The sequence below is a fragment of the Egretta garzetta genome, unplaced genomic scaffold (assembly GCF_000687185.1).
Source record: "Egretta garzetta isolate BGI_Z169 unplaced genomic scaffold, ASM68718v1 scaffold45, whole genome shotgun sequence".
Lineage (NCBI taxonomy): Eukaryota > Metazoa > Chordata > Aves > Pelecaniformes > Ardeidae > Egretta > Egretta garzetta.
Window position 1 is genome coordinate 2,997,254 of NW_009260028.1, and position 19,071 is coordinate 3,016,324.

The window sequence follows — 19,071 nt, forward strand, 5'->3', positions numbered from 1 at the left end:
CTACAGTACTCTGGTTACAGCTGTCATCCAGTATAAAGATGCAAAATTATCGCAGGTCTCTGTGGTATGTGCACAATGGGATTATGAATTCTCCCAAATAATGCAATTAAAATAATTTAACTTTTTATGTAATAGCAGTACTGAAACCACACACAAGTGTGTGTTTTCAATACCCATGTCAACCTTAATTAATCTGTACAGGTTCCTAGAAATTCCTCCGAGACATGTTCAGTAAATCTGCTGTCAATTTGAATGGAGGATCCTGGGACACAGAAACTTCGTAATTTCCCCAAGGCCTTCTAAAACTTGGATGCAGAGCTGATGGCACAAACTCCACGGAGCTGCCGTTGTTGCGCAGCCTCTCCTATCTCAGTGCTGGACTCTCTCTGCCCTCCCCACTAGCTGTTCCTTCTTGAAAACAAAAAGCATTCCTTTCCAAGACATGTGAAGTGTTGCAGTTTTCCCACCACTTTCTGCCTCAAAAATACCAGGAAATGTGTATTTATCAGCTGGCTGAAGTGTGAAGCAGCTTGGCCTTGTGTGGCTCCTGCTCCCACAGAAGGAATGAGGACTTCTGTCCAGTTTTCTCTGGGGCTACCCATAGAAGTAGGCAATTGTAAAAAAATTACCTTTTTCTACAGTGACTTTGTAAATAAATGACGGAAGAGACTGTAGCTACCTGATAACTCTTTAGCACATTAGATATGCTTCTGAGGCTGCTTGGAGAGGTATTTTGATGATGCCAGGAATAATTTTTAAAACTTTGCTTCAAAAATAATAAGCCACAACTCCAAAGATTTTTTTCACAACCCAGGACACTTTTTCTAGTTAACATGGCCTTCTTTCCTCTCCCTTCTTATCCCTCAGCAGACACGGACATTGTTGACACTTGAGTTGCTATTTACATTACAACATTTGTTTTATTTATCTATTCTATTTATATCTTGTCTAAGACACGTTCATATGAAAAATGGTATAAAATACTATTAGAGTAAATAAGAACTCAAGTCCTACTTACTCAGTACCCAGAAAGAGTCATAATAAAAGAAATTTTGCTGTAAATTTTAACGGAAAAAGTCATTACAGAAAACTTGTTGGCAAGAGGATCTCTGCCATAATAAAGAAAAGCTGTCTCATTCAGATAAATGTCAGAAATGCATAATATTTCTGATAGATACCATTTTAGACTTGCTCATCTCAGTAGCTCACATCTCTTATAATTGATAATCCTGGTGGCACCACAGACTCCCTTAACTGTGAAAGCCCATCCCTCCTGTGCGTTGTTGTGGGGGAGTACAGCCTCTTCTTTATGGCTCCTCTTGCTACTGGTAAAACTATTGAAACTCCACTGTCATCAGATTTCATCAGAGATGGTAGATGAAGATATGTTGTTTATGGGTAGAAGAAAGTTAGATGAAGCCTTGTCTTTAGTTAGTTACATCAGGACCAATAATGCTGTCCCCTTATTTTTCAAAGCTGTGTGTCAAGCATATCTGTCAGAACATATTACTCAGTTGTGCAGTACAGAGCATATATCCTCATGTGCTTATACACTGCCCTTCAGCAGTGTCTGTCCTCACAGAAAGTTATAGGAAAAATCACTGAGGAAGAAAAAGCATTAAAATTAATGTCAGTTACAGCCTTGTTAGAATGTATTTGTATTAAGGAACAGGATAGAAAAGAATATTACTTACTCTCATGGTGTCTTTTGCACTGTACATTTCCCCAGTAAATGTTTGCACAGAATCATATTTTTTTTTTTTAAAGTTGATGCTGCAACTGTATTGATTTTTTAATTCCACTTGAAGGTAGACATGTAGCTGATGGGCACTTACCTACCTGGCTAAAAGGCCAAGTTTTATTGCTTTGAATTGCTAAAAGAAACTCATGCAGCTCTGGCTGTGGCAGCCGACTTATTTGAGCTTGTTTGGATAGGGAAGAGGGATCATTGGTTGGTTGCTCCTTTTTGTCTCCTGTGATTTTTATCTCCGTCAGGCACAGGAGTGCATAGTAATGGGATGCTCTTGTACAAAGCTAAGAAATGGTTCCTCTTTTAATTAATATGCTCTTCCAGCATCATACCATTCTCACTAAAAAAAGCTGGGTACATGCTACCTTCACATGCTGGAAACTGGTTTATATCACTGCTTTTCTTCCTTAAAAATGTAAACAACTGTAAAAGGTTAAGGGCTATGTAGAATCATCTTTCATCTTTCCTTTAATCCATGCCTGCTAAGGCAGAGGGGAAGGGAAGAAAGGCACAAAAAGGCACTAACTTGCTTTTTTTTCCCAACAAAACTTAGAATCACTGAATGGTTGAGGTTGGAAGGGGCCCCTGGAGGTCATCTCGTCCAAAACCCTTGCTCAAGCAGAGAACTTATTATAAGACTTGCAACTATTATTTTATTGTCCCAACAACTGAATATATACAATATGATTCTGTAAGAGTACAGAGTTCTGTCACATAGAAGGACATACATTCATGTAACATCAGTCTGAATATATTAACATTGCATATTAAGTTTCTATCTCTGTGCAGAAGCAATAGCTTTAGTTTTATGTTTACAAAGTGTGCCTGTACACTCTGTGTACATATGTAGATGGTGGCTCTCTCTTTAGACCTGCTTCCCTTTACAGTGTCTGATATAGATTCCCTACAAGAATTCATGCTGATTTTACATCTGAGCGTCCAGAAAATTTATCTTTCCAGTTAGTTTTCACTGGGAAATTCTGGTTTACTTGCCAAAGCTTTTCATTGCTCTTTCCATTCAAATAATGATTTGTGCAAAAACGTTCAATTATTTTATTAGAAGTTAGAAATACAACTTATTGAATAAGTGAGAACTTGAAAATTGCCGATACTTTCCATGACTTTCATAGCAACTTGTTTCAATTTTTTTCTTGCATTTCTGAAAGTTTTATAAACTTATTTCCATAAGTATTCATTGATAAGAACTTACCTGAAAAAGTGAATGAATGAAGTGACTTTGTTTAAAGTTGGCAGTTTCCTTCATTATCATGGCAAGGTGTATTATATTATTTATGACACATTCTATGTAACAAAAAGTGTATTATTTTAAATTTAGCATATTTTTGACAAATTATAATTAAAACTCATTCAGAACTATGGAACTTACACTTTTTTTTTTTTTCCCAAACAGTGTTTTAAAAGGCTCCACTATGCTTAGATTACTATCAGGTATACAGTAAACCTTTTCACAAAATTGCTAAGAACTGATTTTCTCTCTATATATGTAGTGTGACATTAGCATTTCATGCAGTCACAGAATTAGTACTTCTATTGATGTCATAAGATATTAAGACAAAATTTCACATTGTTTTGATACCATAGGATATGATTTTTGAAAGCAGTCAGGGCAGGCCTAAGCCTGCTTTAATAGTAATTGACATTAGTTTTTGACATTTGTGGGAGCTGACAGATCATTACAAAGTCCCAGCAATTTAAGAAAGAACAAAATTAAGCCAAAGATGAACTTTAAAAAAATTAAGTTTATATATTTTCATTAATACTAAAAATAAACCATAACACAGATACTTTTAAAACACAAGACAGTCCAATTCCTGCCTGTCTTCAGAAGAAGAAAATACATAAAGAGCCTAAGAGAGGCGAGAAGGCTGATGACAGCCAAGCTCCTTGCCCTGCTGCAGGACACGACCGTGTTCCTGTCACTCTTTGGGGCATGAGAGATGAAGGAGAGAGATGTTGGAAAAGTATTGGCAATCATAAGAAATCAGACTGTCAAATGTTGTGAAACAGAAACCTATATGAACAAATGGGTTGCAAGTAGGAAAAATAGGACTTGGGACAAGTAGGGCAGTAGTAAGGATGGGGAATGCTGAATGAAAAGGCAATTACCAGTCATAAAGAGATAGAAAAATATGTAGCAGTCAAATATTACTTAGGTGTCAGATATCTCACCAATAGCAAGAAGATTAAAAATGAAAACCAGTGTCTTCCCCACAACTATGGCAAATGAATGAGACTATCATTATACAAAGGAGCAATATTGTTACTTTCCTTCACTTGACAGTGAAAATAGTCGGTAGGCTTTTCTGTCACTGAATCAGTCAGGGTGGGACGCTTGCCACATCACAATGTTCCAGTGACACTGGAAATGCAGTGAAAAATGTATCTCCCCCGGGGTAAAGACTTCTTAACACTGCATTAAAAAAGAAAAAAAATCCTAAAAATACAACAGCAACAAAACAACCCTGAATCCCTTTAAAAACAATTGATTAAAAGATCCTGATTTTTCTCCTCCACATTCTACTTAGTAATTAAGAAGGTATAGAACTAGAACTGGAACCTATAGAATTTACTGGTACTATATCTGTTGAACCATATGAGCTTTCCAATAAACTGGAATTAAATATCTATTTATATGTTCCTGGCAATTCAGACTGGTAAACTTAAATGACTGAAGTTTACAGAGGAAGTTATCAAATGGATGGGTGGATGTATGGATAAAGTAAGTTTTGGAAGAGGTATCAGAAAGTATATTCATAATACTTAACTAGGAATGTTGATGTTTAAAAAATGAAAGAAAATGAATTCTTGTGAAATATCAGCTTCCAACATTACTGACAGGGCAATGAATACATGGCACATCATTTCATTGCTATGCCATTATTTTTGTTATTTGTATAGTGTTGGTTTAAGTCTTCCTGAAAAAGAGGAAAATAACTATGAAATAATATCTGTCTTGTAAATGTATACATTGACTTCTGGCTTATTGCATAATAACATTCTGAAGAACAGTTCTATAATAAAACAACTCATGCAATAGACAATGAAATTAATTGAATAAGAAATAAAATGTTCTGCTTCTTTTGAAAAAAGTTTTTACTTTTCTGTTTAAGAGTTCTATCACATAGACTAAAAAAGCATATATTTCTGTTACTATGTATTGATTTCGAAGTCCTCAAGATAATAATTTTCAAATTATATTTGGAAGGGTAAATAGATATTTTCTTAAAAATTACTTAAGCAGAAATATTAAATCTTAAATGTTATTCTTACTCTGAAAGAAGTCTATAATGTATCAGGGAGGTGGAAGAGAAAGAAGAGGAAGATGATAGCAGTAGCCCCATTAAAAGATTTCTATTATATTATATTATATTATGTTTTGGTGTCTGTTACAGCAGTATTCAGGTCATCTCTGGTCAGAAAAATCTTGCTCTGATTTTGGCAACAGGCATAAATACAGCGGCAGATGAAAACGTACCATTGCACTTCTGACTCATGTATCGCTCCAAGGCATGGTAACACCCAGTAAACAGTGCAAATGTGCAACACTAGCTTGCAAAAAACCTAGTTCCACTCCCCTGTGGAGTTTGCTCAGGACATGCCATCAAGCAAAGCAATTGTCACAAGCCAATTTCTGAGCTAGACTGGCACCTCACTGAATTAGCTGGGTGCATGGACCTTTGCTGAGGTGGCTTTTTTTTCTTCTAGTTTATTGATCAGATACAAGTCCTCTCCTTATGAGGGTCATCTAAGTTCACAGGCATGATAGCTGCTGTTCTTCTGAGACTCACACTATCCAAAACAGTCTGTAGCATTACTGTCCATTATGGAAATGTCAACTGAGTCAAAACATTAAAGTATTTTTCACAAGATTTGTAATGAAGGAAAATTAGCTAAGCATCAGCTTTCATAACACAAATACAGAAAGCAAGATCAGTTGTGGAATATGTTTATTTTGAACTGTATGAATGTGTTTTCAAGGTACAAGACTATACAAAACAAGGTTCTAACCCTATAATCATTTAATAATATGCATAATTTTCCTCATACTCATTTATTTAAGACTAAGTGTGTGCAACTGTTTGCGGATTAAATAGCTTGAATTAACTTTTGAATTAACTGAAGACTTTTTCATTCTACCTTAATTCAAAAAATGACCTTTACAAGAATAAATATTGTTTTGGCACTCTCTTAAACCTTTCAGTAATTCTGCTTAGTACCACTGCTAATTAATTGTATTTGAAATGTAGAAAACTACAACTTATATCAACTATTATTATGTTGAACATTTAAAATGTTTTTCTTAGGCTGCATACCAAAACCATCAGTCTTGGAATGTTAAGGCCTAATATTATTTGTTATTAAATAATCTCATTTATGCTCTGTGACCATATTGGAATTTTGGACATGGGAAAATATTATATAGAAAAGATTCTATTTATTTATTTATTTATTTTAATCAGGTTATATGCATGCTTAATATTCAGGACAGTTTATTACTATTAATTTCTTAATGGTTCATTTCCAAACATCCTTTAGCCTCCTGGCCTAAAGCTTAAAAGCTTTAGAATATGCTATTATTTGGGATGAATTTTATTAATAAGTTTTAATTTTCTTTCCTTCAAGACACTCTTTTTAACGGTCTTGGACTTGGTGCTGTCATTGGCCTGGGAGTGGCAGCCCTTTTGTTAATCCTGGTTGTGACTGATGTTAGCTGCTTCTTTGTACGACAATGTGGATTACTAATGTGCATCACCAGAAGGATCTGTGGGAAAAAGAGTGGTTCAAGTGGAAAAAGTAAAGAACTGGAAGAAGGAAAGGCTGCTTACTTGTGAGTATTAAACACAAATTTTGGAAACTCCAGTAAAAGAAAAAGTTGGCTGTCCAACTTCTGTTAACTTTATGGCCAGTTTGTGGTGTGGCAAAGGGAATTAATAAAATGTTTCTATTACTTGGAAAAGTGTTCCTCTGAAATATATAGAATTATTTGTGGTCAAATGTTGCCTTAAAAGAAAAATGGACACAAAAAAGGCATCTACCATACCTCACTTTAAGATGGTCTCTTTGTGCAGCTTGACACAAAGGAAATCAATTGTAATTCAGTAATAGTTATAGGCACATTTTTGGTCCATGAGGAACAGGTAACAGATCATTGTAATTCCATTTCTACAAATCCATCTTTGAGCTGCTAATACCCAAAACCTCAGCATATGGTTGTGGCAGTGCCAGTAAATCTGGGAGTGAAAGACATAGTATTACAGAAAATCTGTGAAAGAGTTTTTGTTCTCAGATATAGCACTTGATGGAAAATCTTGTTTCTTGTCCATAGACTTTAGGAATAAAAAGTATTGTTGATTTTGAAAAACAGGAGTGCTGAGTTAGGTGTAGGTGAAATGCTGCTGAGCATGATTGTTCTTCATAGCAACAGTCAATGATTGTTAAATGTAAGTGGGGAATAAACAATCCTGATTCTCACAACTAGCCTTGTGTAGTGGCTACTTCATCAGACAAATGCGAATGAACTGATCATTTATGTGCAAATATGTTCCCTTAAATGATTCAATTGGATAGTGAGATCTCTGGCAAAACAGTTCAAGTCCTGATTGCATAATATAATAGCACTTTAAAGACCCAACATTTACAGGGTTTTCAAAAAGTTAAGCTGGAGAGAGGATTACTTATGGTCCCTCATTTTAGGCCGTTCCATTTTTTTTACTAAAAAAATGCTTGATTTCCTCATTATGTTCATCTGATAGACTTACATACACTGTAATAATTGTGAGAATGCTGTCTTTGTGTCATTTAAATAACATTTACTGATCAAATTGCTGTGTGCTGTAGCTCTCCCACTAGTCAGGCCTTGCAGTTCATTCTCCTACATCTTCCCATATCCCATCCTTCCCCAGGTGCCTGCAAGGCAGATCAGATTTTGCAGCCCTCATTATTCTTACCTTTCTTCTTTGTTGTCAATAGTGGAGATGTGTCTTTTTTGGGTTTAGTTCTGGCTATTGGGATTCAGAGACTGTGTCTTCCTTAGGTAACTTGATTACATTTCTTGGTTGTGTTCCTAACCCTTTTAGAAACAGCTCTGTAGAACAAAACCATTCATAAGCAGGCACAGAGTATTTACATCAAATAATGCTTCTGAATAGAAGTTATGCCATGATATAGCTGTTTCCTAATTCTCCACAGGTTACAGTAAGAGAAGAAATAGCAGCATTTTTTTCTGTCATGTGTAGCCAACATGTCCAGGTCAATAGAATCAAGATGTGAAGCTTCTGGCAAAAAAAAACGAAGGGACCATATTCGAATTGGTGTACAGACCCTCCTGAATAGGAAGACCTTAGGGAGCTAAAGTTGCAAATGTCACTTGACAGAAGTTTATACCTTGCTATCAACATCTCATACCCAACTGCCATTCTATGCTGTCCCAGAAAAGCATAAAGCTGGTCACTTAATATTAATTCCTCCATGGCACTTCTTTTGCAGGAACAACTATTGTATTTAATTATATTTCTTTCCTTCTTGGGGTCAGTCAGATCTTAAAATATTTGGGACTGTTCTTATTTTAGCCTGTTATCTACATAAATAAACTGTCAGGCTAAAATTTCAAGACAGGCTTGAAGAGTCAAAATCTGAATTTATTTCATGCCAACTGCTATTCCCTAAAAGATGCTGACATTTCCCTGTTTTAAATATGTCAGTTCACATTATGGGTTTTTTGAGTGGGTTTATGGTACTGTTCTTTGTTGCATTATGATTATAGGATATATAGAGTCATTAATTATGTTCCACATGTAATGAATGTACATGATACAATGCATGTAACATACACACAGCCACCTGGAACAGAAATGACATAACACGTTGCCTACAAATCACTTTCCCTTCTGTGGAATTTTTAATTATTACACAGTTTGTACTTTCTGTACAGGTCAATTCCTCAATCCCATGTGAATGCTGTTCACTAAGAATGTCTTTTTTAGGCTTTTGGTCATGCAATAATATATGTTTGTCCATAAGACTGTAGATGTACAGACAAACCAGGTAGAACTTACCATTCCTTCCACCAGTCCTACTATGATCCATAATCTTCTCACAGATATGAGGTAGCCATGACAGTTATGTGCATCATCTACAGAAATGAGCATTGTATCCATTTGTTTATCTTACAGAATTTCACTTGCCGAGGGGAATAAGCACATGCAGTTTTTTTAAAAAAAATAACCAGAATATTTTAGACTTCTACCCTTTAATTCTTCCCTAGTCAACTTCTTGGATATACATTTATCTGTGCTACACTGCAAAGATTTTCCTTGAGGAGACCTACCAGATGATGGTAGACTTTTCCAGGTACTTCCTGAATAGATGTATTGCTGTAGTTATAACAGCCTGATTAATGTTCATCTTCTCAGGAACAATATGAAAATGTGGGATATGAAATAGACAAGGGTTTAAATAGCTCTTTGCTATGGCACATAGCAATCTGACTGCTCTCTAGAGCATCACAGGTCCAAAAAGTAGTCAGTTAACTATGAAAATGATTGTTCATCTGTAACTCAGCTACCCTGTGTTTCCAGACTGCAGCTGATGAAGTTCCAGCATACAATTCCTGATTTGATGACAGGAATAGGGGTGAAATATTTACATGGAAAGAAGTTTTATTTTGGAAATATCAAATATATCCTGGGTATCCTTTGATGCCTTTTGATAGTAAAATTATATGCAATTTAATTAGTGCTAATATTGTTGATAGTTCTGTAGCAGCGAGCAGGTAGTTCCATATCATGGCCATATTATTGACAGTAGCATTGTGGAGAAGGACTCGGGGGTAATGGTGAATGAAAAGCTGGACATGAGCCAGCAATGTGTGCTTGCAGCCCAGAAGGCCAACCATATCCTGGGCTGCAATAAAAGCAGCATGGACAGCAGGTCGAGGGAGGTGATTCTGCCCTTCTGCTGCACTCTGGTGAGATCCCACTGCAGTACTGCATCCAGCTCTGGACTCCTCAGTAAAGGAAAGACATGGACCTGTTGGAGCGTATCCACAGGAGAGCCACAAAAATGGCCAGAGGGATGGAATACCTCTCCTATGATGACAGGCTGAGAGGGTTGGGCTTGTTCAGCCTGGAGAAGAGAAGGCTGTGAGGAGATCTTACTGTGGCCTTTTAGTACCTAAAGGGGGCCTATAGGAAAGACGGGGACAATCTTTTCAGCAAGGCCTGCTGTGACAGGGCAAGGGGTAATGATTTTAAACTAAAACAGGGTAGATTTAGACTAGATATAAGGAAGAAATGTTTTACAGTGAGGGTGGTGAAACACTGGAACGGGTTGCCCAGAGAGGTAATGAAGGCCCCATCCCTGGAAACATTCAAAGTCAGGTTGGATGGGGCTCTGAGCAACCTTACCTAGTTGAAGACATCCCTGCTCACTGCAGGGGGGTTGGACTAGATGACCATTAAACATCTCTTCCAACTCAAACTATTCTATGATTCTATGTTTATCAACAAAAGCATAATTAAAATACTCACTCCTCCATCATCCATACTATTTATCATCCAATTAGCACGGAGTTTGTTAATTTACTTACATGTGAGGGACTAACCTTTGTTCCTAAAATGGGGAAAGTATGACACAGAAACTAAGAGTTTCTCCTGCTTGTGTGAACAGAAGGGGCTAGAATCTTATCACACAAGGGCTTTTTACACCATTCTGGCAGCTGGAATTGTCACAATCTGGGGAGACTAAAGTATATTTCTGCAGTGTGTATACTAATATAAAGGCTCTTTACACTGCCAGAAAAGTTCAAGTATAACTAGGCATCAAGTCTTATATTTATTATACTAGGTTAGGAAAGTTTACATCTATTCCCATGAAGAGGCCATCATCTTACTGTTTAGTCATAAACAAAATGCTCCTTTGAGATGCTAATCCATGATATTTGCAGAGTTAGATAAGTAACCATGGATACAGGATGCTTTGAAGACTTCAAGGAATTGTGAACATGCTTATAAATGTGTCTTGGTGGTGTTAGTCACCGATAATTAGTTCTTCCTTTTCTTTGATGACTTTTGAGAGACGGGATCTTGGTAATTAGTTATGCACAATGTATGTGGTTAATATGATGATATGAGACTAAAACTATTTTAATAATTTTTAGGAAAGATGGATCAAAAGAGCCAATAGTAGAAATGAGAACAGAAGATGAAAGAATTACCAATCATGAAGATGGAAGTCCAGTAAATGAGCCAAATGAGACAACTCCCCTCACAGAACCAGAGTAAGTAGCCTGACATCCCCTGTTTGGAGCTTAGCAAGTATCCAGGGAAATTTTCTGGCCATCCCTGCTGTCCTGTTTCCCAAGGAGCTCCTCCTGTGCTCTTGGTAACAACAGACCTCCTGTCAGGGTTGGTGGCACAGGCAACCCTGCCCTGCCCTGCCCTCCCCAGCCCACTGGTCCTCTGCCCAGGGACCAGGAGACCCACATCAGCTCTAGCCTTGTCAGCAGACCGAGCCCAAAGCTTTTCATGTGTTGTGAAAATCTCCTACCTCGTGAGATTTTAAAGCTGTCAGGGCTATGAAGATACTTCTGTAGTAAATATAGAAACTCACCTGTTGATTATTTGATGGAATCACTTGGTTTTTAAAAGGAGAGGATGTTCATATTAAAGTCTTTTTCTCTATTTAAAAATACAAGATTGCCTTCTTTGCAGTTATCTAGAACTGAAAAAGCCAGAACTTTTAATAAAAAAAAAGCCTGTTATTGGCTGTCATTGGCATTTGTAGTAAATGGGCAGTGTGTTAAGCTATATACCTCTTTAAAGAACCTGTACGCGAAGACTTCAAACTTGAGTTAATTAAATAATTATGGAATTTGTTGACTAACTAGTGTTATGTTTGCTCTTCATATATATAATTTATAATGAGGGGCACTGTAGAGAACCCTGTTATCTAAGGAGTCAGGGGAATGTAGTTTTAAACATTGTACAAGTCCAGTGGATATGTCAGTGAGTAAGGCACCAGGGCCACATTTTGTCATGCTTCAAGACTATTTGTAGCACCAGATCTTGCAAATACAAATGAGATGCATCTAACAAGGGACTTGATACCAGAAAACATTAAATTCAGTTCTTTCTGCTTGTGCCAGTCATTAGAACAGCTGAAAGGAGTGAAATATGAGAAAGTTAAAATTAAAAATTTTTTTATTGTCTTAGGGGAGGGAGGAAAATTGGTCACTGGTGGCACAAAAACCCCACCCTAAATCGTAGGATCAACTGATAAAGAGTTTGATGGGTATTATGTCCTTGGAAGAATAGGACTGCTAAGAGATATTAATAATGATGACAGTTTCCTTCTTGGTAATTTCTTCTCCCACAACCAATGGTGAAAGGCAGCAGTCCAAGGTACAGCTGGACAGAGGCCAACTAAAGATTTGGGACAGTGTCACTAAGGAAACCAAACATGAGTAGAGCATCATGCAGTCAGGACATCTGAAAGGACACTGGAACATGGAAAGACCTTCTGCTCAGGCACAGGCCATAACCAATGAAACAGAGAAGCAATATAAAGTGTAGGTGAGATGCCATTAAAGGAAAGGAGGATGCAGTAGGGTAGAAGTAAGCTTCTCAGTAGGAATAACACAAAACCACATTCTCAACAAGTGCTATCAGCCAGAAAGGCACATGCTGTGCAGGGAGAGGATGACCAGGGGGGATTTTGGAGGGAAGAGCTTAGCTTGCAAGTTTCGAGGACATTCCAGGCAGGCAGGCAATGTTCATACAAGGTGGGATTCATTCTGACTAATTATGGCTGTCTTAAAGGTATGCAAGATATGCCTTTGGTTTAAATTAAATATTTTGAATAATTAGTTGAATTATTTTGAATAATACCAAATTATACTCAGAACTTTAAATGCAGTTTAAGCATTTGTGGGAAATAATTAATAAAGAGATTACTTCCTCTTACAGTAATAGAGTATTTTCATTATATTTCTCAACATATTATTCAGCAATCTACGTTTTACCTTAACTCGGATTATTCTTGTCAAAGCCATGTTTGGGATCCATGTGTGACAGATGAGCATAAAGCACTTTTACCTGCAAGTCAACAAGTTTTAATAATACTGGCAGGAAATCAATTTAAGCTGTGCATTTCGTATTACATTTCTGTAACATGATTAAAATACCACATGCAATGCAGTACTGTAATTACATTCCTAGTCTGACATTATTGTATTTCTAGTATTGGTTGAGTTTTTCTTAGTATTAATGAAGCTGGGTGAATTCCAGTGTCAAAATTACTAGGAGCCATTTTACTATAAAATAGGAAAGGAAATACTCTAGTTAAAGTTTTGTATGGGTAATATCAGCAGACTAGTGAAGTTAGGCCACATGCAGCGCTAGAGGAAATCAATATTATTAATGATTGATAACAGTCAGCACTCGATTAAAGCAAAAGAACCTTTTATAGTTGTCTAGTAGTTTTTGGTGTTTTGTTTTTTTCAAAAAAGAGCATTTATTATAAAATTCTTTAAGATTTGAAAGGATTAGTCTGCCCAGATGAAAAATATAAAATTATTTGAAATAGCTGTAGCTAAAGAAAAACATGGTGTAGGAAAATGGGTGTAATTAAAACATTTAAACTTGATTTAGTTGACTAAAAGGAAAATTATTTAATATGTTGATAGGGATTAAATATGAATTAATATTTGAAACAAATGTAGAGGAAAATTTCAAAGTAACAAAAATGTGGTCATAGCCAAAAGGATAATCTCTAATGATAACTGAACTAACAACTTCACATCATACCCAAAAAAACCCCACAAATTTTTAAAGACAATAAGGTCAAAGAACAGTGGATGGTCTTTTTGTTGAGGAAAACTTGTAAAAAATTTTATTTGTTTGCAGTTATTTTTCTTTTTTTTCCTTACTAACATTGAAAGAAACGCTAATTTTATCACACTGTTTGCATAAGCATGGATTTCAATAATATCTAGTATCCTTCAACAGGGTTCTAGCAGATCTTCCTATTTCAAATCACTTGAAATTATTTGTTACATGCTCTTAATCCACTTCTTCAAAACCAATTTCTTTAAATTTCCACACAGTATATTCTGTCAATTGCCCAGTTTTTACTTTGACTAAATATTTCCTCTGTTTAGGAACACCTTTTGAGAAATTACCTTTATCTAAAACTAGATTAGATTAGGTGGGTTTTTTCAATATTAGTTTAAGTGCTTTGCATTATGAAGCCTTTAACACAGGTACCTTCTTACCTAAAACGCATCTCATGGGCCACACTTCCTCTGCCCCAGTGTTTTATCCTCTTTTAAAAATAGATTTGTGTTGATTCTTCTGTTTCCATTTTTTCAGGCATCGTGTTGTGGGCTGAAATCTGTTTCCTTTGGGTGTGCCATGTGAAACAGACAATTGCTAGAGACCTCCCTCTGTACTCAAAGCCAGGCAGCTGATACATATGCCAAATATTTTACTGTAATAGAACAAGTTAGTCTTCTCTTTGATTTCTCTCAGATATAGGTTGTGCTCGTTGCTTAACCTCTAGATAAACAGCATCTTTCATTTCAGACAGCCTAGATTTCATAAGACTGGGAATTTGGGTATTGCTTTGTTTTATTTGTTATTAAACTCTGTTATTACAAGACATTCCTAAGGGATTCCTCAAACAGATTTTGAACAGTATATTGCTCTCTGGGACATCAAAGCAATCACAGTGGAAGTTTACTGAAACATTTAACAGTTATTATCAATAAAAAAGGCATATGCATACTATTCCCTAGTTAAAAACCAGAAAGCAAACCCAACCTGGAATCACAACAGCTATTATGCCCAGGAGACATTATTACAGGAACATCTGAGTAGACCATACATATTTTTGACAGCTATATGTTTTTGACAGCTAACTACTGGCAGTAGGGAATCTATGATTTTCAAGTCCTTTTTGAATGAAATCAGTGGTTTGTATTTCCTTTAAAGTAAGGGTGGGAACTCATTTGCCATTAGAGTTAAGGATTGTAAAACTCTTCAGAGTTTTCACTAAGACTTAAAAGAGCTAGAAGTTACCAATGCAGCTAGATTTTGTGATCTAGCAAAAATGAATTGTAGAAGTTTCCAAATAATAGAACAACTTCCATTACCTCTTTGTGCCATAAGAAGTTCTTTCCTTTAGGTATGTCTTGGCATAATCTCTAATGATAGATGTGTTCTTTTGTATACAATAGAATTTATATTTAGAAACAGACATAAAAAAAAAAAAGTATAATCTGGATTTAGCAAAAGGATTGACTGTAAGTGTTTCACAGTATCCTTGGGAACACATACCTCTGTACTGTCTTGGGTCAAGTTATTTGGCATTCTATTGTTTCTTTTGTCTTATTGAAGAAACAGCATTTTGGGCAGCAGCAAAGTTCTTATCATGTGCCATTTAGCTTCTGGCTTTATAGAAATGGAGGGAGTTAATAGGAATTTCTTTAAAAGCAAAGAACCTCAGTGCTCATAATAAAATAATTATACATTATTTTCAATAAATTATGTTTTTAGAAACACTGTGACCTGTATAAGCAATACATACACTGTAGGCTTAAATTCCAGATTATGTGTTGTTTATGTGCTACTATGATTCCTCTTTTCTTCTGATAGGAAGCTGCCACTAAAGGAGGAAAATGGGAAAGAAGCTTTAAATCCAGAAACCATAGAAATCAAAGTTGCTAATGACATCATCCAGTCAAAAGAAGATGATAGCAAAGCATAAAAAGATAAACTACAGCTGTCTGGATAATGCATTTGGATTGAAGTAACCCCATGACCAAAACTTTACAGCTGACCTAAATTTCTTTGGAAACTTAAGCTTGGAATAGTTAATACATGTGTACATATGACAAAACAGTTTCTGTCTACAGTTCCTTTCTATTTTTTTGTTAATGGTTTTAGTACGTAGTTTTGCTGACACCAAGTCCCGTGGTATAAATTTGAAAAATCTGCAGAATAAGAACTGTAATTTATTGTATCACAAAGTATGTCTATTTAAAAGAATACTTTACAAAGCACCCCTAACCACAAACGACACATGAGGTATCTCCAGATCCTACAGTGCAAGCTACATACGTAAAGTGCCATACACTACTGTATTTGTTTCCATTTATAACAAAGTAAAAGTTTAGGTTGTCTTTAAAAAAAAAGAAAACCAGCCTCAGTATAATGTTTAAGACCTTAGTGCTGGCAGACACTCAGTAGTCATTTCAGCTGTGCTTATCACTTATTAAAAAAAAACGAAAAAAAGACACTCCAATGTAGAGCTAGCTCTACCTGCAGTTCCACCTGGGTTCTTCATTATAATAAAAAGTTGAGAAACATTATGTACAGATTTAAATAAAATTGGCTAAATATTTTGTAGCAATATATTGGCCTGATCCTAACTACATGAGCGTGATTCTGAAAGGCCCCAGGATTTTCAGTGCTTCAGGTTTTCTGTATTAATGCTTGGGAGGTTGCATATAAACTAAAATACAGCAAAGATGTGACAAGAAAACTCTTTTTTGATCATAATCTTGGCTTCAACTGAAACCTTATAATAAACACAAGCTCAAATCATTTGTCCCAACATATTTATGCATATAAAGTTTTGATTCTTCTTTTAGATCTAACCATTTAGTCAAGGGATAAAACTGCATTTTAGCATAGTAGATATATTTTGTCCCCAAATCGGTGTATGAAATAGTAAAAGCTGGCCTTATTAAAGTGTCACTTGTTCCCTTATGATTTCATACCCTTTGTCTTAACAAAAAACCCATAAGAACAGATGGAAAGAAAAATTTTGGCTAAATAGATAAGAACTGGTTTAAATTATTCAAATACATTTTTCCCTGTCGAGCCTTTCTTAAGATGTTCCTTTCCATTATTCAGATTAACATGCAGCACTCTGAAATTTGGCTGATATATTTGATGAAAAATTCATTCTTATTTATTATCATTGAATTAATGGTGCCACTAATTGGAGAACTATATTTTGTTTCCATTCCAGCATAGTGTATCCACACCTACCAAACTCTTCAAAGTCTTGCTTTGGAAGAAGTAGGTATATATAGAAAACTAGACTGAAAAACTACTTGACAGGAACAAATTATAGAGTACCTTGTGGATTTTCCACATCTAAGTCATACTTGAGGTTTAAGTGTAGCTTTAACTAGCAAATTACATCCTCTCCTTGCTATATCTGAATTTTGCTCATATTTGAAGTCCTTACATTTCTTGATTTCCCACAGAATGTCATCAACCCTTAGCTTGTATTTGTAGTCATGGCAAAGTGGTTGACTTTTGTGCAGTAAAGCTGAAAGTGAAATGTAAAAGAGTGTCCTTAAATTTGGGGAAAATGGCAGGTTAACCTTCTTGTTAACCCAAGCTTTGGTGCATTTGAAAGAGCTGAGGAGGATATATTTAATTCATACATCTTTCTTATTTTTCAAAACCAAGTACTTTTATGGGGTTTTTATAACTTTCCCTCACTTTTGGAAATACCTACAATGAAACAAGTAGTTGAGGACAGAGGCATACCACTGGTGTGGCTAGGATAAAAGGCCAAGTTCCTACAAAACCAGAACCAAAGTGAAAAGAATAAGTAAAAGAAGATAGCAATATGGGACGAAATAATTGAATAATGGGATGAGATAATTTAAAACTGCTGCAGAGAAGTCTCTTTAAATGCTAAGGCACTACTACGAGGTGAAGGAAAGATGAAGGCATTCCTTTATGACCTCTCACTGTTGCTTCCATGTACTGAGCAGGCAGTACTACCAAGTAGCTGCTTGTCTGTTAAATTTCTGTCCTGTTTTTTTCTAAGAACACAGTGATCAGGACTGCCTCCTAACCTGTAATTAAGAGAACCAGTTGCCTCATTTATATATATGAATATATTTTCTTTCTACAAAGTATGTATTTGCAACTGGGCTTTCTCCCTCTATCAGAATGCAGGGAAGGGATATGGAAAATTCAAGCAGTTGAGAATAATGCAGTTGGTGTGGCTTGAACATCTCCACCCCACATTTCACACAGTATTTTTACCAGGATGAGCATGAAGGTAGGAAACATTCTTTCTTCTTCTACCTCCCATCACAAAGTTAGGTGGTGCCATGCATATTCATGTAAGTCCAGCTTCGCTAGGCAAACAGTGTCTTTTCTGAAGCCAGCATGATCAACAAGATTCCTACACAACGTGTGCAGAGTCTAGGCTCAACTGTAGACACATTTCAGATTTTATTACTTCTTATCTAGACTTTCACAAAAAACCTTCATAGCCTAACAGCTATATATTTTTTGTTTGGTTTGGGTTTTTTCCCCGTAATATGGCCTCTAATTACAATGTGAAGGGATTAGAGGATTTAAGAGGTCTTGTCAGCACATTTATTATTAATACGCTTGTGCTGGTCTTTACAAGTAAAATATACTGCAAAATTATTTCAGTACTGGAAGCAAAAGCATTTCCCCCTGTATTGCATTACAAATCAAAAGCTATTTCCAGAAGTATGTATTTTCTTCCTGCTGTTAAGTCTCTTGCCAGCTGGGCTATGTGAGGGCTGAGAATTAAACAGTTCTAAATTACTGATGGACTGTTCCAAGCATACCTTTTGGTCTGTGGATTAATAGGTTATCTCCTGTGCTTTGACTCTATGCTGTGCAGGAGAAAGCCAAACTATAACTATGAAAGTATGCTCAAAACCACTGATATTTGCAAACATTTCCAAATGAGGGACAGCGCGTAGCAATTTGTAAAATATGTGTAGAACTGGAATAACATAATTTCTTTATTTTCTTTTCCTATTCTAGACTAAAACAGGTATCTGTATAAATGTCACTTTTACTGTCTAAAAGTAATTTTAAGTGTTAGTATGAAATGTCAGAAGAGTTGACAGATTATATAACTATTTGTAAAAGTAATCTGAATTGTTACACTAACATACTCCAGGAACAAGGGTGGGAGGGAGCCATTGAAATTATTGACAATATGGAATGTGGCAGTGACAATCTCTCTTCAACAAAAAATAAGGAGTAAAATTAAGTAAAATGACTTAGAGCTTCTTATTATTTTTTTTAGTAGACATGCATTCTGGTTTACCACAATAGTAACAAAAGTTTTAATTAATGTTTTGCAATTTAGTATAAAAATGTACTCTGGAGAGGTTTTTATGGTTTTGTTCATTTATTTACATTTTGACTTCTAAGGGTTTTTTTTGTGGTTGCAGAAATATTTACTATTCTGGTGATGCTAATGCCTAATGTGACAAAGATTAATTT

General features: G+C 35.8%; 1 protein-coding gene across 1 annotated transcript in view; it reads left to right on the top strand.

Moving 5' to 3' along the window:
• The window catches only part of NCAM2 (neural cell adhesion molecule 2), a 140,823-nt gene extending 125,288 nt beyond the window's left edge, over window positions 1-15,535 (top strand). The window contains exons 15-17 of the mRNA XM_035896416.1: window positions 6,395-6,599; window positions 10,929-11,048; window positions 15,424-15,535. Coding sequence (XP_035752309.1) covers window positions 6,395-6,599; window positions 10,929-11,048; window positions 15,424-15,535 — 437 coding nt within the window. The remainder of the gene's footprint in view (window positions 1-6,394; window positions 6,600-10,928; window positions 11,049-15,423) is intronic.
• The last annotated feature ends 3,536 nt before the right edge of the window (window positions 15,536-19,071 follow it).